This window comes from Pituophis catenifer, unplaced genomic scaffold (genome assembly GCF_029215685.1).
Source record: "Pituophis catenifer annectens isolate HBS135680 unplaced genomic scaffold, rPitCat1.0.hap2 SCAF_3, whole genome shotgun sequence".
Taxonomy (NCBI): Eukaryota; Metazoa; Chordata; class Lepidosauria; order Squamata; family Colubridae; genus Pituophis; species Pituophis catenifer.
The window spans coordinates 202140353-202163944 of NW_027256883.1; the positions used below are offsets into that span (position 1 = coordinate 202140353).

Sequence of the window (23592 nt, forward strand, 5' to 3'; positions counted from 1 at the left end):
GAGGATTAACTAACATCATGGAACAAAATAGAGGAAGTAAACATGACATTAAATATGTGGTTTTGCAGTACATAAAACACAGCACTTCTCTCTTCCCCCATTGAAAACAAACTAATAGAAAACTGTATGTATATTGCACCAAAGAAATTTTCATAAGCATTTTGTTTTTCAAGATGTAAATTGAAAATAATATGACTGTTTGCTAAGCCTGACATTTGAAAATTGCACTCTAGATTAATTCTGACAGTAAGTTTGCATAGTTTTAATAAAAAAAAAATGGATTGCTCTGTAGAACTTTTCTAAAAGCCTGCCAATCTTAAGAGAAAAAAAAAATAGTCCAGTCTAACAAAAACAGTGCTGCAAAAGACAGATTTGGAATACAAGTCAAAATAGGCAAATAGGGACTTGTATAGGCAAATAAGAATCTAGGTTACTTAAGTATGAGCCAGCAGTGTGCTGCTGGTGTCAAAAAATCCAATGCTGTCCTAGGCTGTATCAACAGAGGGATGGTATCAAGATCATGTGAAGTGTTAGAATCACTTTATACTGCACTGGTAAGACCATCCTTGGAATACTGTGTCCAGTTTTGGTCATCATTGTCCAAAAGACGTTGTCAAGATTCTAGAACTGTGATGGGGAACAGGTGGCATGTAGAGCCCTCTCTGCTGGCAAGCGTGCCATCGCCCCAGGTCAGATCTCTGTGGCAGACGCTCACAAAAGAAAAAAGATCTTGCTGCACTGAAGGTGTTGGGATGCCCCGTCTCCCGCCAGCCAGCTGGTCTTCAGGTCTCTGCTGCGCATGTGCGCATGCACCTTTCAGGTTGGGCATGCGCGCACAGGCAGTTTGGACACTCAGTGTCTAAAAGGTTCACCATCACTGTTCTAGAAAAAGTGCAGAGAAGAGCAACGAAGACGATTAGGGGACTGGAAAATAAAGTGTATGAACAGTTGCAGGAATTAAGTATCTCTAGTCTAATCAGGGATGAAATGTAAAATTTGTTACTGCCAGTTCTGTGGGCGTGGCTTGGTGGTGGTGGGTTAATGTGACTGGGTGGGCGTGGTCAACTTTTTTTTTTTTAACTTTTCAAAGCATTTTTTCTAATGCTTTGAAAAGCCTCTGCCGATCAGGCAACTCAGCTGGGATCGTCAGAGAGGCATTTTAAAAAATATCTCTCTGCCGATCAGGCAACTCAGCTGGGAGTTGCCAGAGACTTTTCAAAGCATTTTTTTTTACCACCTCTTCGGCCAAGAGGTTGCAGAAAAAAATGCTTTGAAAAGCCTCTGATGATCCCAGCTGAGCCGTGTGATCATCAGAGGCTTTTTTTTTTTTTTTTACTTTTAAAAGCATTTTTTCTTCGGAAGAGGTTGTAGAAAAAATGCTTTTAAAAGTTATTTATCTTGGCCCCGGAGGCTGAATAGTAGAGGAAAGGAAGCAAGCAAGCAAGCAAGCAAGCAAAGAAAATCTTTCTCCAGCATTCAGAACCTAAAGAAAAAGCCCCAAAGCAAAAGCAGAAACAGACACAGCAAATGGCCATGGAAGAAGCTGGGTCCTAAAGGGTATCAGATAGGCAGCAAAGAGCTTTCCAAAGTTTTTGAAGCTCTTTACAGGTAGTCCTCGACTTACGACCACAATCGAGCCCAACGTTTCTGTTGTTAAGTGAGACATTAAGTGAGTTTTGCCCCCGTTTACGACTTTTCTTGCCACGGTTGTTAAGTGAATCACTGCAGTTGGTAAGTTAGCAACACGGTTGTTAAGTGAATCTGGCTTCCCCATGGCCTTTGCTCGTCAGAAGGTTGCCAAAGGGATCAACGTGAGCCTGGAACAGTGCAACGGTCATAAGTGTGAACCGGTTGCCAAGCATCTGAATTTTGATCACATGATCATGCGGGTGCTACAAAGGTCCAAAGTGTGAAAAATGGTCATAAGTCACTTTTTTCAGCGCCGTTGTAACTTTGAACGGTCACTAAGTGAATTGTTGTAAGTTGAGGACTATCTGTACTTGCCTGTTCTGACTATCTTTAGGACCCAGCTTTTGCCATGGCTGTTTATTGCATGTTTCTGCTTTAGCCACTTTTGCTTTGGTTCAGCTCCTCAAGGCAAGAAAGATTTTCTTCACTTGCTCCCTTTCCTTCCCTCTTCAAGCCAAGGTTTTTGAAAGTGATAAGAGGTTGCAGGGCAGAGGGGAAGAGCTGGGGTGGGGAAGAAAGATCAACAAGTCTGTCCCTCCCAGCTTTGATTTATTGAAGAAATATGGCTTTCTGGGGGAGGGAGGGGGTTAAAGCAAGGGTAAGGTTTTGTTTGGAAACCTTACCCTGAAGCTGCTGCCTTTGCATGCAGGGTCTGACTCCCCAAAGCTTAGCAAGAGCCAGGAGAAGGTTTGCAATCTCCTGATGGCCAACTGATCAGAACCAAAAAGCTCTGAAAGGCGCTATCGTTTCCCACTGAAAATGACCACTGCTTCCAAGAAGGGGGGCAGGCCCAAGCAGTGCTGGGCCGGGTGGGATGACACGAGGGCCGTTAAGGGCGAATGACCATGGGGATGCTGCAGCAGTTGTAACTTTGAAACAGAGTTGTGCAGGTAGTCCTCGACTTACGACATCTGAGCCCAAAATTTATGTTGTGGAGTGAGAAATTTGTTAAGTGAGCTTTGCCTCATTTTATGACGTTTAAGTGGATCGTTGCAGTTGTTAAATTAGTGACACAGTTGTTAAATGAATCTGGCTTGCCCCTTGACTTTGTCTGAAAGTTGCAAAAGGGAATCAATCACATGACCCTGGGGACACTGCGACCGTCATAAATATGAACCGCCTGTTAAGCGTCCGAATGTAAATCATGGGACCATGGGGGCTGCTGCAATAGTCGTTGTGAAAAATGGACATAAGTCAGGTTTTTCCAGTGCTGTTGTAACTTTGAACAGTCATTAAATGAACTGTTGTAAGTCGAGGACTACCTGTATGCAATGTGGGGGCATCTGTCGTAACTTTGAACTGTTATTAAATGACCTGTCATATCTCGAGGACTACCTGTTTTTTTTTTTTAAAGTCAGACGGTATCTCAGATAAAGATTCATGCACTGCTGTTTCAAAGTACAGCGTTTTTGAACTTTCAGGCGAAGGAAGGATGAAGCAGCTTGATTTTATTTTATTGCTTGAACCTGATGATTATGATGTCAAGAGTAAGACCTCTTTCTGGGCAGAGATTTATAGAGAAATTGGGTAAAAGTTTAAATAGATTCTACTTACTAGTGTGTGACCTTATTGGCTGCTGGGGAGACAACTGTTCTCCCCAAAGGCATGGTTTATGTTATTTTTAATTTTTAGCCTGTTAAAAAAATAAAATAGAAAGTTGAGATGTAAAGTGCTTCATTTGCTGACATTATTAATGAAATAATCTTATTTGCAGGATCACTTCTCTGATTACTCAGGTAGGCACACAGCCCATTATCTGCATTCAGGGGGTCTTGCTACCATATCGGTAGCAGCATTTTTTTTCCCTGCCATTTTTCTCTTTCTACTTGGATGGTTTTTTACTGTATGAATAGGGAGCTTGTGGTCTTCCAAACTGCTGTTGATTAAAAAAAAAAAAAAACCCATTACTTGAAACCACGACACAGTAACTGGCATGGCTGGGAACTGTGTGTCAACAACATCTGGAAGACCCAAGATTCTTCACTTCTGCTCCAAAGGTCATGAGATTGAGAAAATGTTATTTTTCCCCTGAAAACATTAAGAACCAGTTACAATCAATAATGTTTTCTAGGTTCAAGTTGCACTGTATTCCACTGGGTGAGCTTGCCCTTTTAATGAACTGATGTCTTTCTCGGGGTCTTCTTCTACATGCACTTCTTTTTACGCCTTGCTGTAAGGGAATTAAAGATAAACAGAATGTTAAACTATTTGGCTATTCTGCAAACTTTTAAAATGGACAAATAAAGAAATAAAATAAACTTAGCATAATAATTTATATATCACTGGAGCATAGATACAAAGCCCTCCCAGACATGTTTCCCTCTATATATGGAAGAGATCCCTGCAAATTTATGGCTAAACCTTTCCTTCTTCCAATTGCTGAAATACACAAGGACTAATGCATTTGGGCTCAGCTGCTCATGATAAACGGCATCCTTTTATACTTCACCAATATTTACATAAACTAGTGAAAATATTAAAAATTTAATGCCTACCAGAAAAGGAAGTCTGGCCTCTAAGGACATTCACTGAGGATGCTAAGGGGTCTCTCCAAAGAAAGCCCTTCAGAGAACGGGACTCTTTCCATGATAGCCACCCGTTGCACCATTAACAGTTAGGTGAGGATGTGGTCTTCTCCAAGGTCCTAGTAGTGCACACTGAATTTAGGGTGATTTTGAGAGAGCCAGGAGAGTGAAATCTGTGTAATTGAAGATGGGGTGTTAGCCAAACCAATTATGAACTTTTGGTGGTGTACAATCTACAAAATGTAAACAAATTTAAACTAAATGCCATAGTATAAAAAGAGTGTCTAGAGAAACGACCACATAATCACAAGGGGTCTGCCACCCACTCTAATCCAAGGTTTAGGACAGTGATGGCGAACCTATGGCACACCTGTCAAAGGTGACATGCCCAGACGTTTTGGTGACATGCCAGCATGCACTAATAAGGTAAAGGTAAAGGTTCCCCTTGCACATATGCGCTAGTAGTTCCCGACTCTAAGGGGCGGTGTTCATCTCCGTTTCAAAGCCAAAGAGCCAGCGCTGTCCGAAGACGTCTCCGTGGTCATGTGGCCGGCATGACTAAATGCCAAAGGCGCACGGAACACTGTTACCTTCCCACCAAAGGTGGTCCCTATTTTTCTACTTGCATTTTTTTTTACATGCTTTTGAACTGCTAGGTTGGCAGAAGCTGGGACAATAGTGGGAGCTCACCCCGTTACGCGGCACTAGGGATCCGCTGAACTGCTGACCTTTTGATTGATGAGCTCAGTGTTTTAGCCACTGAGCCACCGTGTCCCATGAATTCACTAATGCCTGACAACTATTCTTAAAGCTTCAAACCTCAAGCTTTAAGACTTGTGGACTTCAACTCCCAGAATTCTGGGAGTTAAAGTCCACAAGTCTTAAAGCTGCCAAGTTTGAAGACCTCTGATGTAAGCAGACAGGGCACTGAAAATGTAGAAAAAGAGTGGGAAAAAAGCATCATTTACCCCACAACCATTTTGTTAGGTGCTCTCCAAGGAAATAGAAGATGAACATTATGCCCACAGCGACAGAGAAAAACGCTGCCTTCCCAAGGAAGCCAAGCACTCCTAAAACTGGATAAGCCCAAATCCCTGCTACATGATGTATCCAAATTATCCTAAAACAAAGCAAGAGAAGCAACATAGTGAAATACAAGAAGCCAAAACAGGTTAAACATGGCACCTATTTCGAGGCTGCCTGAAAATATTTCGGTTGGCTAGTTCTTACAGATGCAAAAGTTAATATTACATGAACTTGAAGAGAATTAAAAATCTACAATGTGATCTCCAAGGCTAGGGCTAGACCTTTGAAAAGCTCAGTTTATATGAGGAAAAATGAAATGCTCTTAACTTTCTATTTAAATCAGTAAGGCACAAAATGCTTGACAATGATTACTTCATAATGGTGAATCTGTTATTTTCCAGATACTACTACTAAAACTACATTTTCCAACTTCCATTACTGTAGTGAAAGATGGATTTGGGCTACTTGGAGTTGAAGTCAGCAATATCTAAATGCTACAGGTTCCATAGTTCATGAGAGGTAGAAATACCGGGTTTATGATAGATACATAAGTGGCATTGAATCAGGGGTGGGCTGCAGGGGGTTTGCAGGGGTTCAGGAGAACCTCTAGCTAAGATTCTGTGTAGTTCGGAGAACCCCTAAATCCCACTCCTGGCTGGCCCCGCCCACCCTGCTCCTCCCCTCCCAGGAGTCCCCATGCGGCCTGTTTTGGATGCAGGTAAGTGCAGGGCATGCACGGAGGCTTGGGGAGGGCGGAAAACAGGCCTACCGGAAGTTTGGGAAGGGCCTCTGGAGTCTGGGGAGGCCATTTTTGCCTCCCCAGAGGCTAGAGGAAAGCCTCTGGAGCCTGGGGAGGGCAAAAACGCCCCCCCACCATGATGCATGGATGACTAGGCCACACCCACCATAGCCATGCCCACCACACAACCAGGCAGAAAACCCCTTGCTAAATTTTTTTAAAGCCCACCCCTGCATTGAATCCATATCAGGGGTGAAATGTAAAATTTGTTACTACCAGTTCTGTGGGCATGGCTTGGTGGTGGTGGGTAATGTGACTGGGTGGGCGTGGCCAACTTTAAAAAAAAACTTTTCAAAGCATTTTTCCTAATGCTTTGAAAAGCCTCTGCCGATCAGGCAACTCAGCTGGGATCATCAGAGACTTTTCAAAGCATTTTTTTTACCACCTCTTCGGCCAAGAAGTTGCAGAAAAAAATGCTTTGGAAAGCCTGAGGATCCCAGCTGAGCCCCGCGATCATCAAAGGCTTTTTAAAAAAACTTTTAAAAGCATTTTTTTGTTGGAAGAGGTTGTAGAAAAAATGCTTTTAAAAGTTAAAAAAAAAGCCTCTGATGATCGTGCGGCTCAGCTGGGCATGGTGGGGGGGGGGGGCGCGTAGGGATTTTTGCTACCGGTTCTCCGAACCACCCGCTGCCATTGCTACCGGATCGGGCGATCTGGTCTGAACCGAAAGCATTTCACCCCAATCCATATATATTACTGTTGTAATTTTGCCTCCAAACTTGTATAGTGATTTTTAAATATTCTACAAGAATTATTCAATTGTTCAGAGAAGCAATTGATTCTCTCCTCTGTCTTCCCTTCCCTTCCCTTCCATCTTTCCTTCCAGTTAATACAAATGAAATATCTGAACAAAATGAATAAAAAAGTTTTAATTCAAATACATTTCTCAAACAAGATTGAATACCTACCATGATAGGTATACAACAGTAAAGATGCCAAGTCCCAATAATCCTTTCCATCTAGGAGGATACTTATGTGAACATATAACCAGCTCTATGAAAAGCAGTGGCAGGATAGTAGTGTGCTAAAAAGCAGAAGTAGAACATAAAAGTATATATATGGAAACAAAATCAGTCGTATTGCTTCTTATTCTGGTTTCAAACCACTAGGAGTCATGGTGGCACAGTGGTTAGAATGCAATATTGCAAAATCTGCTCACAGCCTGGAGTTCGATTCTGACCAGGCTCAAGGTTGACTCAGCCTTCCATCTTTCCAAGGTCGGTAAAATGAGGATCCAGATTGTTTGGGGCAACATGCTGACTCTGTAAAGTGCTTAGAGAGGGCTGCGAAGCACTATCAAGTGGTATATAGTTCTGAGTTTTATTGCTATTGCTCTTCTGTTCCAACATTATTGCAAGAAAAATACTTTCAAGATATTTTTTCTGAAAGCAGAAAATCCTGTCAAGTTATAGTGTTCGTTTTGAAAAGCCTATGTGAATACAGATGGTCCTTGAGATACGACCGGCCATTTAAAATACCGATCATCTCATTGATAACAAATTGCATGTGCCAAAAGAAGACTCAAAGCTTCAAATACTTACCATGGTATGATTAAGCCAATCCGGATTAATCTCATCCAGCTCTTTAGGATACACTAGTTCTCTGTCAATTGCATAAAGGCCCCAGAAAGCAACAGCTACAAACTAAGAGAAAACATCTGAACATTAATGAGAACCTCAAATGTTGGAATTTTTTTTTAGAAATCTGGTAGTCACCATCTTACAAACTGCCTTTGTACATGTATGAACATAATATGGCTATCATTTTAATTTCTCCAGATAAACATATGATTAAAAACTTAACCTTCAAACATATTCTGGATCATGCAGTGCAACATACAATTGTATCTGCACCTGTAAAGTTGCAGGGAGTCAGGTAGCATATCAATTTGCTAAATTATTAGTTGTTTAATTTATAAACCCTCTCCTTCTCAATTTCAGAGCAACTCCCTTTGCTTTAAAGAATCAAAACTAAATATTATGTAATTTTTAACATTATATTTTGTTATGTAAAGATAGCTTTACATAATAAAATAAAATAAAGTAAGTAAGTAGGATGGATGGATGGATGGATGGATGAGAAAATTAAACTTTTCTTCCTACTCTGTTAATAAAAATTGCTGTCAAATTTTATTTGCATTTTAAATCTGCTATTGCTGCCAATGAAATTCTCATCTGAAATACAAATAGCTGATCTATAGAGGCAATTTTTCCAGAACCATGCCAGGAAGGAGAGAAAAAAAGGACATTTCTAGCAATTTTTTAAAGAAAAGAAATAGGCAGACAACAATGATTTACTTGGCTGAATCATTAACTCCCAAGTACAGTAATTATAAAATGCAAATTATAATTTTTGTACACTGGAAATCAGATTACTTTTTATACTTTTTTAAAAAAAGTGGAGGAACTTTCAGAGACAATAACTGGAGTTTTCAATTTTGTGACATGCAAATAAGTTTAAGACATAAAGTTTCATAAATAAATGATAAGGTGTACAAGTTTCACTTCATTGCCCATTTTTATCAGTTGAGCCGTCTTTTGATCAAGAATTTATTTTTTAATTAACTCCTTAAAAACATTTGAAAACCCCAATTTAGGACTCTCCACAAATGAACCCCGCTCAATGTGTATTTCGGTCCCTACCTACTTGAACGGAAATCCCACTTTATTTGCTGTTTTTTACTTAAAACTATGCATGATTATATATTTACTGATAGATGCTAGAGGTATCTTATAAAGGCTAGTCATTTTTAAGGGCTTTTAGTCAGTGCTGATTCCTGGCAACTGCTTGGGCATTGGGTAACTCCCTCAAATTTTGGCAACATTTTCAGACGTGGTTTGCAATTACTTCCTTCCTAGGGCTAGGAGAGAGTCAGGGGTCCAAGGGCACCTACCTGGTTTTGTGCCTAAGGAGGGACTAGAATTCACAGTCTCTGGCTTTCTAGCATAGTATCTTAACCACTACATCAAACTGGTTTTTAAATTATATTTCTAAGTAAAATGGAATAGTAAAAGTTATCTTACTCATCCTTCTTGAGCTCCTTTTTATATACCTCAAATGGCAGTATCTTTATTAGAACAGTTTAGGAATGAAGCAAGATGGTTTAATACTGGTAGTCCTTAACTTATGGCCACAATTGAGCTCGAAATTTGTGTTGTGAAGTGAGGAATTTGTTAAGTAAGTTTTGCCCCATTTGTTGTGACTCCAACCGCCGAGCCCGTCTTATCGGAGGGAGAAGACTCCAAAAAGTTGGCAAGGCCTCCCTCTCCAGGACCCTCCTCTGTAGCAATGCCTCAGGTGTCTTCCGAAGGAGAAGAGATAGGCCAGGAGCCAGGCACTTCCGAGCAGCCGCAGTTAGACAGCGACAGAGATAAGTCTTGGCTGGATCCCCGACAGCCAGCGCTGTCCGAAGACGTCTCCATGGTCATGTGGCCGGCATGACTAAACACCAAAGGCGCACAGAACGCTGTTACCTTCCCATCAAAGGTGGTCCCTATTTTTCTACTTGCATTTTTTACGTGCTTTCAAACAGCTAGGTTGGCAGAAGCTGGGACAAGTAACGGGAGCTCACCCCGTTACGCGGCACTAGGGACTCGAACCGCTGAACTGCCGACCTTTCGATCGACAAGCTCAGCGTCTTAGCCACTGACGCCATTTTCTTTTGTGCAAGTAGCATGTTGTGTGTGTGATTGTACTGTGGTAGTATATTCATGAATACTGGGCAGCAGAGAGGGAACTCCACATTCAGTGCTGTGGAACACATAACTAGGAAGAAAAACAGGGTCATAGAATGGAGCAGTCACCAATTTCTGAGCCAACTCTTGTAGAGCTGCACTTGGGAATTTTTTTTTCGGAAAAGTTTTTCCCAAGCCAAATCTAGATCTTTTTCAAATGTAATGTTTCTTTTGCTAGCGCTGAGCTCTGCACACATCTGTTTGTTTATGCCCCTTCATTATGAAAATTGACCGTTTACTGACTACTATCTGTTTTCTGTTCTTCAACAGGCCAAGATCTCAAAATGACTGCTTTAAAGAACAAAACCATCAATTTTCTTAGGCAAATGCTACAGTGGAAATTTTTTTGGGTGCTATATGGGAGGACAAAATAAATAATAACTGGTCCACAATTATGAGGTTACCATTGAGAAATCAAATGGTAACCATCAAATGGTTGCATTTGTTGATTTTATCAGTAAAGCAAGTTGATATACTTGTTTGCTGTGATTATGGAAAGGATCATGTGATTCTTAAGAAAACCATCTACAATCTCATGCACCTTTAAGGCAGGGGTGGGGGAACGATGGTCCTTTTATGGCTTGGGGACTTCAACTCCCAAAAATTCTGTGCTCAGGAATTCTGGGAGTTGAAGTCCACAAGTCCATAAAGGGGCCATCATTCCCCACCTCTGCTTTAAGCAAATCTCAATTTAATGGACTTATAGTACAATATGGAATTATTTAAATAATAGCAGATATTGTAATTACTTACTAAGCCAACAGGGAATACATATGCAGAGAAGATGAAATCTCTAATAGGCAGCACTATAGATGACACTTTCTTTTCTTGGGAAGGGACAAACAGAGCTACAGCATCAATTGTGACACACAATAAGTACAGCAATGTCTGTAGAAGCTATGAATTCAAAGAAGTTATATTCAAGGTGGAGCATGCATTTTCTTTCCATCATTTATAATCCAAGAATAATATTTAAAGTTAAAAGCTATGACTTAGATATAATAGAAGAGATAAAAAATATCCCAAGTCCCTTAATCAAGATTTCTTCAGTACACTAGACCAAGTATAGTAACCTCAAAAGTGAGAACTGTGAATCTACCATCTAAATCCTCCTCACCTAGTGCTTTGCTGACATTTTGGATTGCAGTTCATAGAATTTCCAATGTGGTGGCAAAAGTAACTCAGCAACAACTGAAGGGGATCAACAATTTATCGTTGCAAGCTAGCAGGTTCCAATGAGTCTCTGGTCTCTTGCACCCAGAATCACGAAGGAAAAAGCCATAAGTTTACCTAGTTTTTATGTTGATCAAGGGCGGTCTGAGCATTTACCAGAGGATCCATATTAGAGAAATAACTGCTTTACAACTGATCTAGCCACAAAGAAAGACCTCGATACCCATCATGGTTTGAAAATCCTGCAGAGACTTTTGTGGAAATGCAATGCAGCAGTTTTTATGTAAAGGCAAGTTGAGCCAAGATCCCAATGGTTATTCTGGCAGGCTGATTTTAGCAGCAGAAAGAGATAAGGAGCCATGGTAACATAATAAGTTATTCTAGCGCACATATACCATCAATTAGTCACTAACAGCACAATATGAAAAAAAAATCCATTAAGGATGTTAAGTGATAGGTACCGAGAAGGACATCAATGAATTAAAAGAATTAATACATTACATATAAAAGTAAACTCAAATGGTTACTTATAAGTACAATACAAATGAATCCAACCGGAGTATTTATTCCATACCACCATATCATTCAATATTGCTAAAAATCATCTCTGGCAAAACACCAATGAATTAAAGAATCATACAATACTACATATACAAGTAAAACTCAAATGGTTACTTATAAGTGCAATAGAAATGAATCCAACCTGAGTTTTTATACCACTCATCACTCAGTATTGCTAAAAAAATAACCTCTCCCAAAATCTCCAGTCATTATTGGCTGCCAAAATTCAGACTTGTGCTGGGACTGATTTGCCTTTCTTTATTTCTGAGGACACCAGGTCAGGGAAAAGGCTGATTGAAGAGATTCTTCGCTCTGCCTCTTAAGTTCCCCTTGTTCTGGTCTGCACTTTCCAGAATTCCCAGTCAGAACGGCCGTCGGCTGGGAATTTTGTAGCCCAACTCTCGTCAGATTGATCGAGGGGGTCATCTCCATTACGATCCAAAAGTAGGTCTAAGGAAGGATCCCCAGGATTTGGCTTCACCTGTACTAAACTGACGCTTTAAGGCAGGGGTCTCCAACCTTGGCCCCTTTAAGCCTGGAGGACTTCAACTCCCAGAATTCCCGAGGCAACGAAGCTGGCTGGGGAATTCCGGTAGTTGAAGTCCTCCAGGCTTAAAGTGACCAAGGTTGGAGACCCCTGCTTTAAGGTAAACTCCCTTCCCTCTCGCCCCGCCTAGCCTCGCTTTCATTGGCTCACTCTCCCCAAAGCCCCTCCTCCGCCACGTGCGAAGGGGCCAAGACTGATTTGGCCAAGCGCCGCGCGCTTTCCGTTTCGCGCGCCCACCTGGTTGAGGAAGGTCAGGTATTTCCATTGGCCGCCATAACTGTCGTCGTGCACCTTCCGGACCGGCTTGGGCAACCCCAAATTTTGAGTCAGGGCGAAGGTCGCCCAGAGGAAGCAGAGGAAGTGCAGGAGCGCCACAGCTCTCTGACCTCGCACGGCCAACGGCATGGTCGTTCATTTCACGCCGCGGTGGGTAGAAAGTGGTAATGGGGTGGGGTGGGGGATAAAGTTTTTACAGGCGCGGCGGCGCCACGCGCCGGCGGATCCTCCGCGCAGGCGCTGAGAGGGAATTTGGCGCTCAATCGCCCGCCGCCATCTTGGCTGCCTTTGAAGCTTAAAAGGCGAATTTTGGACCGTGACGCTTCCTCGCCTCACAGTGGGCCGTGATGGACAGTTCCATGTCTCTACCTTTGGGGAGGGGGGAAGGTAAAGGAAGAATAGTGACTCTCCCGGTGTAAGTTTCATTATTCGATAAGTATTTGGTGCAGGGAGAATTGAGAATATTTGATATTTCCGAAGCTGTAGGTTGATAGGAACTGCCTTTAGATATTCGTTCCCTTGTTAGGGGATGTTTTGTTCACTCCCCCCCGTGAGATAACCTTGGAATGGTACTGACCTGACTGAGATAGGTGGGGCCTAAGTATATGGGCGGGAGTCAAAGGTGTAAGCGTGCTTTATTTATATTTATTTTATTTTATTGATTTTATTTGTCAAGCGTGTATTAGATAACATAATGAAAACATTAAATTGATACGAATAAAAGGGGACATTAGGACAGGGACGATAGGCACGTTGGTGGCTTATGCACCAACATGCATTTATGCATAAGTTTATACCAGCTTATAATTATATATAATATATATAATTATAATTATATAAATTTATACCAATTTATGCATTTATGAATGCAGACCTTGATTTTAACATTTGTTCTGAGTAAATGAGAAGTTGAAAATGTTGAGATTTTCCTTCCAAATTTTATTTTATAATTTACCTTTTTACTATTTTGGTTAGGAATGTTGATGGTACAGATTCAGGTTGCGGAAAAGGATGCACTTTTAAAAACAGTATTATTTTTGAGGGGGTGGGCACGAATGACAATGAGACCTGATTAATGTTGAATGAGAGACCACTAGGAAATAAATCCTAGGCTCTAAACTTTTAGGATGTGGAAAAATATTACAAAAGAAAGCAATAGTAAACGATTTTTGTATTGCAGCCAAGAAAACCAGAATGATGTGCCTTTAAAAACAGAAGGAACCAAGCTTTATATTTACTTAAAAATGATTTTTAAAAAAATCTACCACAGATTTTTAACATTTTTATTTTTTGTCTTTTTATTTAAAAATTGTGGTAGCTTATGTTTGTGTGTTATTTATCTGTGAGCCATTTCAAAATTGTTTTGTGTGCAAGGGTATGTAATTTTAAATGGGAATACTGGCCTCTAACTGCAATAAAATACCTTATGCCACCAGACTCAAAATTTTGGGCTTAGAAAACTACGCCGACTTCAGTCTGACCTAAGCATAGTACATAAAATCATCTGCCACAGTGTCCTTCTTGTCAATGACTACTTCAGCTTCAACCACAACAATACATGAGCACACAATAGATACAAACTCAAGGTAAACCATTCCAAACTTGATTGCAGAAAATATGACTTCAGTAACAGAGTGGTCAATGCCTGGAATGCACTACATGACTCTGTAGTTTCTTCCCCAAAACTTAAAACTTAAACTGTCTACTGTTGATCTCACCCCATTCCTAAGAGGTCTGTAAGGGGTGTGCATAAGTGCACTAGCGTGCCTACCGTCCCTGTCGTAATATTTCTTTTTACTTTTTTCATGTTCAAATTATGTTTATACTTTTACCTGTAATCTTATATATGCTTGACAAATAAACTTAAACATAAACTATATTTGTATAAGATAAATTAAAACATGAAACATACTAACTAGATTATTATAATGCTTATTTCTGTATGTGTCTACTCAAAAGTGAATCACTGATTTCTGTGATTTCTGTTTCCAGGAAAATACTGTACTTTTGCAAACTTAGAACTCAGTCAAGGGACATTGGAAAATAAAATATGTTAAATCACTATTTGAAGATCAAAGAAATTGTGATTGATTTCCAGTGCAAATAATTATTTTCCTTGGTAAGTTGTTGATTTAAACTAAGTGCCTCATATTTCCTTTGTGTAGTTGTCCCATGGACTATTTTGGAACATCTGTTAACAAGAAATTAAACATAGTCTACTGCTATGTTTGTGTGATGCTTCTGTAAAATATGTAAATTAGTAATCATAACCACAACTTCTTGTGGCAATGGATTTTACTTTGAGTAAAACAAAAATATCTGAATACACTCATAATAGTTTAACTGAATGAATAACCCATTGGCAGGTGAATCATAAGTTCTTCCAAGTAGCTGCATTGAAAGAGTTATGCCCTCAGAAGCTTATATCCTGATTGCTCTTTAAGTATATTTAGCATGTAAAGTATAGAACAGCTTTGTTGTACTTTAACAAGATGCAGCTGGCTGACATATGGAGAGCTACTAGAAAAGCATCAGTTCTTGTTTCATTATACAGCTGAGTGCACAAGGAAACACAACACTTTATGCTGTGCAAGAAGTTGCATTCAGTCACAGTTCCTCAGTTTTGCAGTAAATAATAAAATAACTGAGTTGGAAACGACCTTGGAGGTCTTCTAGTCCAACCTTCTGCTCAGGCAGGAGACCCTATACCAGGGCTGTCAAACTTGCAGCCCACAGGCAGGATGCGTCACATGCTGGCCACGCCCATGCCGGATTTAGCAAAGAGGAAAAAAAGTTGCGATACGCCCTATACTGTTTCAAACAAATGGTTGTCCCATCTCTCCTTAAAAACCTTGACTGTTGGAGCACCCCCAACTTCTGGAGACAAGCCATTCCCCTGATACAATTAATCAGTGTAATCTTAACTGTCACAAAATTTCTCCTTAGTTCTAGGTTAGTTCTCAAGACATTTGTTAAGAGTACAGACTGCTAGATCTTCAATATCTTCTGTACCTTATAAATAGCACAGTTGGCTAAAATGACTGCCAAATCTATTGAATCTACTATCTCAATATATTACTTATAAAAGTAATATGCAACATAAAAATACATAGTCTCCAAATTTAGGTAGAGTATACTTCAGGTACTTAATGAGATTTTCTTGTCCTGTTTCTGGACTTTTTAGAGATTTTAGAAATAGAATCCAGGATTATATATTTTGTTTGTTTAATCTGTGAAGTAACAGAGTAACAAGGTGGCTTCTTTCCACTGTTCCTCCTGCAGTTAGCTTTTTAAAAGTTTATTGCTTGTCTATATTTTCTACCAATAAAAGGCTCGGCACAATGGGCCATTGTTTACTCATGGTTATTTGCTCGGTTTAAGGCTCATTGAATTTTTTATCCATGATTTTTGCAATAACGCTACAGTTAGGGGATTATTTTTTCTCTCTGTTTCTCTTTGGTTAGCATGTGAGCAGATGTTGACAGGCAAATGACAAATCTTTAAAAAGTAAATGCAGTTGGGTGGTAGTGGTGGGTAGGATTGGACACCTTGGTTTTTTAAGTGAAGCCCAAACTTAGAAGTCTTTTGGGGCTGGTAAAAATATTTGGAATATTGACAAAACATCCTGGTAATTTTCACAAAATGGCTGCCATGGAGGATTTGAGCAGTTACAAGTTATTCATTTCTCGGGAGTAATAACACTTATGTATAAATACAATATACAGGTTAAAACTACCTTTTCTGTAAATTTAGATGTCAAATAACAAAAATATTTTTTTTAAAAGCTTCAATGTTAGCAACAAATTGTGATCTCAAGGTTATGGGGAAAATTAGATGAGTTACCTCTACATTTCAAGATAATACTGTCTTTACCATAACTGATCTAAACACAGAGCTGCAGTAGTAGAAATCTGGTGTTTCCTTGACAACTGATAAAAACACAAGTGCATAAAAACCAAGATAGAAGGATGCGGCACTCATAAATAGCGTGGGTTGGGACAGCAGTAGCTTAATCTGTTGAGGTTACATGTAAAGTAAGGAGAGAAAAGACTTGTGAGAAGTACAGTTATAAACTTTGTAGCATTTGGATTGGATCTACAAAAAAATCAAGGAGGCAAGAGTCTGACCAAATCTGAGTATGATTTGGTGTGCTTAAGGTATGCTTGAATTTTTTTCCATGTTAACATATAGAAAGATTCATGAGCCAGTGTACCTTGAGGTAGTCATGTTCCTTGTTTATGCTTTTTTTCTTTTTGGTGTCCATATGGAAGCATCCAGTAGTTCATATTAAATCACTTTTTTGCATTTATAAATCTGTATTTGTATTGGCTATTATATCCTTACTGTGTTTTGAGATTTCAACCTTTCTTAATACTTATCCTTACAAGGATGCAGATTTTTTACTAAGAGTTTATGTTCAAGAGGCATTAATAAAATGAAGGCATGCATGAGTACAAAACTGCATTCTTTGAAATCTAAATTCCTTGAACAGAAAAGAAATTTGGTATTTTCTCCAATATTCTGTAAACAGTTGGCACTCCATTTGCATTTATAAAGTTTGTCCCATTTTTAATTTTTAAAGTAATAACAAGGAATGTTGCCATTTAGAATCTAATATAAATGATTTCAGGTTTAAAAATCTTAACTTCTGGAACCAAATATTCTTGAGCAAAATGAATTATATAAAGTTGGAAAACAATGCTTCTTTTCTGTTAAATTTTAATGCTCTGCAGCAGTTTTGATATTTTGTGAAAACCTATGCTATAAATGGTAACTGATAGAAGAAATTTCTCCAGATAAACTTTAAAAAATGCAAATTGCAATTACAAAAAATAGTAATGAGTTCATCCAAAAGGAATTAATAACTGCAGCAGGTATATTCATAGCAAGAAGGTGATGATTTTTATACCTCCACAACTGCATTTCATTCAGTTATCTGTTAATCTTCTCTATAATAAGATTGCTGACAGACACCTATGCACACTTGTACTAATGACTAAGTACAGTTTCCAGTGTGAAATGAAATGTAAATATAACTCACAGTTTAAAAGTTCTGTCTTTAGTAGCAATGGAGCTATTTGAGACTTAGTTTCTCAGTTTTTCTAATATTAAGCAGGGATAACTCTTGAAAAATTAAAATTCTATTTTTAATGGAAGGTCATCTTTGATTTTATACAATATATTTATTGTTTGAAAATTCCTAGATTTAAACAAGGTGAATAGATAAGAAAATTAGACAAATGTTATAAAATCTGCAGTTGATGAATCAGGAGTAATTTTCAGTTTTCCAGATGTAAAGGGAGAGAAATTCTGTATTGATGTAGGATTTCCTTAGAATTGTAGAAGTGGTCCATGAAGAGAACAATTTAAAAAACAATTGACTTGTCTTGAAATTTGGAAGTTTTTACAAGTATGTTTGCACAGCTATATGCATTCATGCATTCTCTTTTTTTAAAAAAACCACATGTAAACAAGATTGTGTATACATACATATACCCACATATATACTCACACACTTCTAAAAGAATAGAGCATGAATATGTTGTGTCATAAAAATGCTTATCAGGTACAGTAGAAGATGTGGCTGTGATTCTGCACGGATTGTATATGCTATGGTTAAAAACCTTCACTTATTACACAATAATCTGTTAAAAAATAGACAGAAAGGGAGAGCTACTCAAGCTTCTCGGGAATCAAAGGTTTTCAAGGTACAAATTAAAATGAATAAACTCAAGTTTCAACCATTATGCAAATAACACAACAACCTTAAATTAAACTAGAAGATTTCTCCTTTTTAAAAAAATAACATCTCTGAGGTTTAACCTGCAATGTAAGGAAATTAACCTCATGCCACTACAGTTAAACTGGAATTGACATGCCAGATCATAAAACTATAGCCAAAATAGATCAGTATAGTATTTTATATTGTAGCTGACCCATTTCAACTCTGTTAGGAAAATACCATATAGAATGTTCTTCTATACAGGTTGCTCCTAGATTCCTTTAAAAAAAAAAAAGAATGATGTAAACCATATTTCACTAATTTTAAATAAAGCCCTGTTACTATTTTGAATTTTTTACTCAGATATTTAAAAATGGGTCAGCTTTTTTAATGCTGTTTTTCAAGTTTCCATGGTGCTTTATTTTTCAATAAAAATTGCATAGTTTTCAGCAGTCCAGTTACCATCAGTTATTACTTTTAACATTATACAATGATGTCAATTTTGTCTTTTGTTTAATGGTATTTAATTTTTTAAAAATATTTTAGAGCTCCTAAATTTGAAAGTAATTATTTTAATTCTAGTTTCAGTTTTAAGATTTATTTATTTATTTACTAAATTTTCCTTTTGTCTGCCCTAACAACTTCAGGCAGATCACAAATAAAAAACATACAGGTAGCGCTGGAATTATGACCATGATTGAGCCCAGTATTTCTGTTGCTAAGTAAGACAGTTGTTAAGTGAATTTTGCCCCATTTTATAACTTTTCTTGCCACAGTTGTTAAGTGAATCACTGCAGTTATTAAGGTAGTATCACGGTTGTTAAGTGAATCTAGCTTCCTCACTTATTTTACTTATCAAGAGGTCATGACCCTGGGACACTGCAACCATCATATATATGAACGACTTGCCAAGCATCTAAATTTTGATCATGTGACCATGGGGATGCTGGAACAATCGTAAGTGTAAAAAATGGTCATAAGTCACTTCAGTGCTGTTGTAACTTTGAATGGTCACTAAATGAACTGTTGTAAGTCAAAGACTACCTGTTGTTGTGGCTCCGTCCTCCAAGCCTATCTTATCGGAGGAAGAAGGCTCCGAAAGAGGAGACGGCCAGGCTTCCCTCTCCAGGATCCTCCTCTCTGGCAATGCCTCAGGTGTCTCCCGAAGGAGAAGAGATTGGCCAGGAGCCAGGTGTTTCGGATAGTGACGAAGAAACATTGTGGTTGGACCCACGCCAGCGTCGGAGAGAAGCGTGAGCAGCAGAAAAGGAGGCGTGCCAGAGATTAAGCTGAGTCACTGGACCACACCCCACAGGCTATAAAAGGGAGTGTGGTGGCCATTTGGATTCTGTGACGGACAAAGCTAATCTCTGGCGAGGCACTTGCACCTTCGGACACAACATCTATTTGCCGTGGATTTAATTACAAACTGGACTATTCAAACTGTGTATTTTTGTCTGTGTTATCAGAGTAAAAGCTCTTGGCAGGCAGCCACGGAGTTGCTGCCAAGTTCCTTATCACTGACGTGTGTTTGAAGAGTTTATTTAACCCTCGGCTGGCTGGTTGGGTGGGTGTGTGCATGGTACGGGGACAGAACACCTGTATATCTATAGAGACACATTGCAGTCAGTGAGACCATACTAAAGTATCAGTCATAAGAGCAATTTGTTACATTATTGAATTTTATGTTTCAGTTCTGTGATTAGCTACACTTCACTATCTCTGTTCAATATTTAAATGATGTGCATGTGTTTATGTATCTGTTGACTCTTGCTTTACTTTACGAAATTATAAGGAAATTTCTGAAAGAAACATAAAGCAAAAATATTTCTTATCCAAAGCCTTTTATCTTTTGTATTACAAAGCAACTCCAATAAAATAAACATGTCTCATATCTTCCTACCACTGCTTGCACCATGATGTAATTTTATGCACAAAAATGGGCATTCCAAAATACCGCAGAACAAGAACAGATGGGCCTTTTTTGTAGTATTAAATATGCTGTTAGTATCCTTATTAAACCAAGACCCAGAAAAAGCACCCCCATGCAATAGGGAGGCCTACTTTAATAGGCTCACTGTTGAATTCTGTTTCAAGATTCTGTAGCCTAACTCCATTTTTTCCATGCAATAAGCCTGCCTACTCAGAATCTTAGTGAGAGGTTACAGAGAAGGGTTCCCTCTAGGCGCTTGTCCTTTTATTAGTACAGCTGTGTTCAATAGAGTTTACTTTTACCTTTGCAGAATATTGTAGAATTCATTTTTCAGTATATTTTTATGTGACATATACCGAGAACGAGTAAAAGCAATGAATCCAATGCTAAATTAATCACTTAGTAATTAAGTAATGAATTCTTTAGTGTGTAGACTTTAAACATTAATACAGCCATCTTAATTATCTTCAGATGAATATGCAGAATAGCAAGACCTTGTCAACAGTTCTTCATCTGTAGTTTTATTACTTTGATACAAGTTCCATATGTTATCTGCACATAGAGAAATTGCTTCCTTGTACTGTAAAGTTGATGAATTCAGTATGTTTGCCTAATTAATGCCAAGGATATGCCTTGTTCCTTGACATATATATTTGCCTATAACCATTGGCTTGTTTTAAAGAAGCTACTCTCAACTTTTCACCTGCAGCATGGAGTAAATCCTTTCAGAATATTTTGAGCATTGTAAAAGTTGAAAAAAAAAAATCAGACCAATAGGTGGATACGACTTCGTAGACGACTCTCATTCTGTCAAGGACGTAGGAATACTAATTTCAAAAGATCTAAGCCCCAGAGTTCACAGCATTGCCAAAAAGGCATTAAGAATTGTTAACCTAATTTTGTGAAGCTTCTTCTCCGGTAACATTGTACTGCAAACTAGGGCATACAAAACCTTTGCCAGACCAATTCTCGAATACAGCTCATCTGCCTGGAATTCACACTGTATATCGGACATTTACACAATTGAGTGAGTCCAGAGATATTTCCCGAGAAGAGTACTTCACTCCTCTACTCACAACAGAATACCTTATGCCACCAGGCTTGAAATTTTAGGCCTGGACAACCTAGAACTATGCCACCTATGGTCAGACTTAAACTTAGCACACAAAATTGTCTGTTCAAAGTCCTACCTGTCAATGACTACTTCAGCTTCAACCATAATAATACACGTGCAAACAATACTGTGTTTTCCCCAAAATAGGACATGTCCTGAAAATAAGGTCAAGACTGATTTTTTTGTGGGGGTCTAAATATATGTCCTTCCCTGAAAATAAGTCCCCCCCTCTCTCTCAACACACAGGTCCTTCACCCCCCCAAGCCCCCCCCAGGCAACCACATCCCTGCGAACTCCTGTGCCCTCCGCTTCTTTCGCTGCCCGCGGCACTGACCGTAGACCTTGAACTCCTACTCTGCCATGGTGGCGGCTGACCTGCTCTTGCCCCCGCGCCCAGGGTCCGCGTCGGCATAGCCTGCGCTACTGAGCGCCCGCCACAGCAGCCCCAGTGCAAGTATCGCCGCCCCGGGGCTTCCTTGCCAGGGCGGCCACCGGTGGCAGAAAGGCCTCCATGCATCAGAGGCAGTTGCGGAGGACTACAAGAGCAGGCCTGGCACGTCCTGCAGCTGGGCGCGGGTCTTGAGGATGGCTGAGGTGCTGCAGGTGTTGTTGCTGCCACCGTTGCCTACAGAAGCCAAGCGGCCCCCTGCGGCCAAGCTCAGCCGCGGGCAAGGAGCGTTGGCCATGGCTGGGCTGGCTGAGCTGTGTCTGTTGGGGTTGCCCTCCGTGCGGCTGCCTGGTGTCTTGCTGCCGGGCGCCTGGAAAGATTAAACTGGACCTGCGGGAGGAAGGGAGGGTGGGCAAGGATCCCATGAGGCTCCTTTCTTCAGGAAGAATCTGGCCTGATCGCCATCCAGTCTGGTGACTCCCGAGATGGAGGGGCTTCTTGGGCTCGCTGGTGGGCGCTCCTGACAGCCAGTGCTCAGATGGGGGCAATTGGAGTTGGGAGGAGCAGGGGGGGAGGCCTCCAGTGATCGTCACCATAGGGTGGGAAGCACATGCCCAGAGTGGCCGCTGCCCTGGCTGGGGTTTGGAAACTGCGGAGGCAGAGTTTGATGGAGAGAAAGAAAGACTTCAGCTGCTTCTACTTTTGGCTGCATGCAAGGAAAGCAGCAGAAGTCTTTCCCCCAAACTCTGCTTCTGCAGCTTCCAAACCCCAGCCAGGGCAGTGGCCGCTCTGGGGGTGTGCTTCCCACTCTGGGGATGGCTGGAGCTGGACCCTGCAGGGAGAGCTGGCCCAGGCCATGGCTTCCGTGGGGCTGCTGGTGGTGGGCGCTGGTGGCATTTGCTACGAGCTCTTCAAGGACCTGGTGCTCACCGGCTTCGCCCACATCGACGTAGTGAGGCCTGGGAGGTGCATGAGCGGGGGGTGGGGACAGGCACTCGCATGGCTTGGTGCCTTTGGGCCGTTCACGTTCTACATACACATCCCGCGGGGGGAGGGAGAGGCTTGATGGCAGCGCGTGAAGGGAGCCTTTCTCTGCTGGACTCCCGGCTGTGAGTGCGCAGTCCGCCTGGGGCCTTCTGCACTCCTGAAATAATAAGACCCCTCAATATAAGGCCAAGCCCTCATTTCGGGGTCCAAAAGAAAGTAAGACCATGTCCAACAGTCACTTGAACACAATTTGCAAAATTTTTCCATTTTCCAGCAGAAAATGGTAAAGAAAACACCGATTGGATATGCCAATTCACTAAATGACTACATGATTCACTTAATAATAGTGGTGATTTGCAGTGCACCCACAGTCATGTGATCACGATTTGGGTGCTTGGCAACCAGCTCACACTTATAATAGCTGCTGTACCCCTTGGTCATGTGATCACCATTTGTGACATTCCCCTGCTGGTTTCCCACGAGGAAAGTCAATGGGGCGGGAAGATTGCATGTCTCTCCCCTGCCCCCACAGCCTTCCTGTGCACTGCAAAGTGCCCTCTTTCCCTTGGCCTCCTTTTGCTCAAATGTACCTGCAAAGAAGCCTTCCCTTGGCTTCTCTTCACTTGCACTGTGCTACACCCTCTGTCCTGCAGCTTGCTTGCGCTCACATGAACCTCTGTCTGTCTGCCCTTGGTGCCGCACTACAGCACTCTCTTCCCCCACCTCGTGCTTGTTCTATGTTGGGCCTCCCAAGATCAACCCCAACAACCTCATGCTCCTTATCTAGGGCTCCCACTGCTTTCTGCTTTATTTATTTATTTATTTATTAATTCAATTTGTATACCGCCCTTCTCCCAGAAGGGACTCAGGGTGGTGAACAGCCAAAATTAAAAAACATACAAATGCAAAAGTTAAGATAATTAAAAGAATTAAATCATTGCTTAATGATCAGCTTGCATCTTGGCATTACAATAGCAACCTGTCGGGATTGCCATCATTAAGGGATGTAATTACCTGCTTTATGACTTGGTTAGTGATGACAGTCGTGGTTCCAGTGGTCATTGTAATCTGAGGACTATCTGTATTGCTTGTCTAGCTGCAGAATAACAGCACAAACA

At 40.5% G+C, this 23592-nt stretch overlaps 2 protein-coding genes across 2 annotated transcripts in view; one reads left to right on the forward strand and one right to left on the reverse strand.

Annotated features, from left to right (window-relative positions):
• Positions 1 to 3833: 3833 nt before the first annotated feature.
• On the reverse strand, positions 3834 to 12459 carry LOC139314461 (androgen-induced gene 1 protein-like). The gene is made up of 6 exons (XM_070940097.1): positions 12292 to 12459; positions 10527 to 10670; positions 7581 to 7682; positions 6948 to 7063; positions 5183 to 5334; positions 3834 to 3859 (listed from the first exon to the last, which is right to left on the reverse strand). The coding sequence occupies exons 1-6, from the start codon at positions 12457 to 12459 to the stop codon at positions 3834 to 3836; spliced, it is 708 nt and encodes a 235-aa protein (XP_070796198.1).
• A 1921-nt stretch (positions 12460 to 14380) lies between these two features.
• Positions 14381 to 23592, forward strand: part of ZNF831 (zinc finger protein 831) — a 64803-nt gene continuing 55591 nt past the window's right edge. Inside the window, 1 exon segment of the mRNA XM_070940098.1 lies at positions 14381 to 14453. Within this exon segment, the coding sequence (XP_070796199.1) occupies positions 14381 to 14453 (73 nt within the window).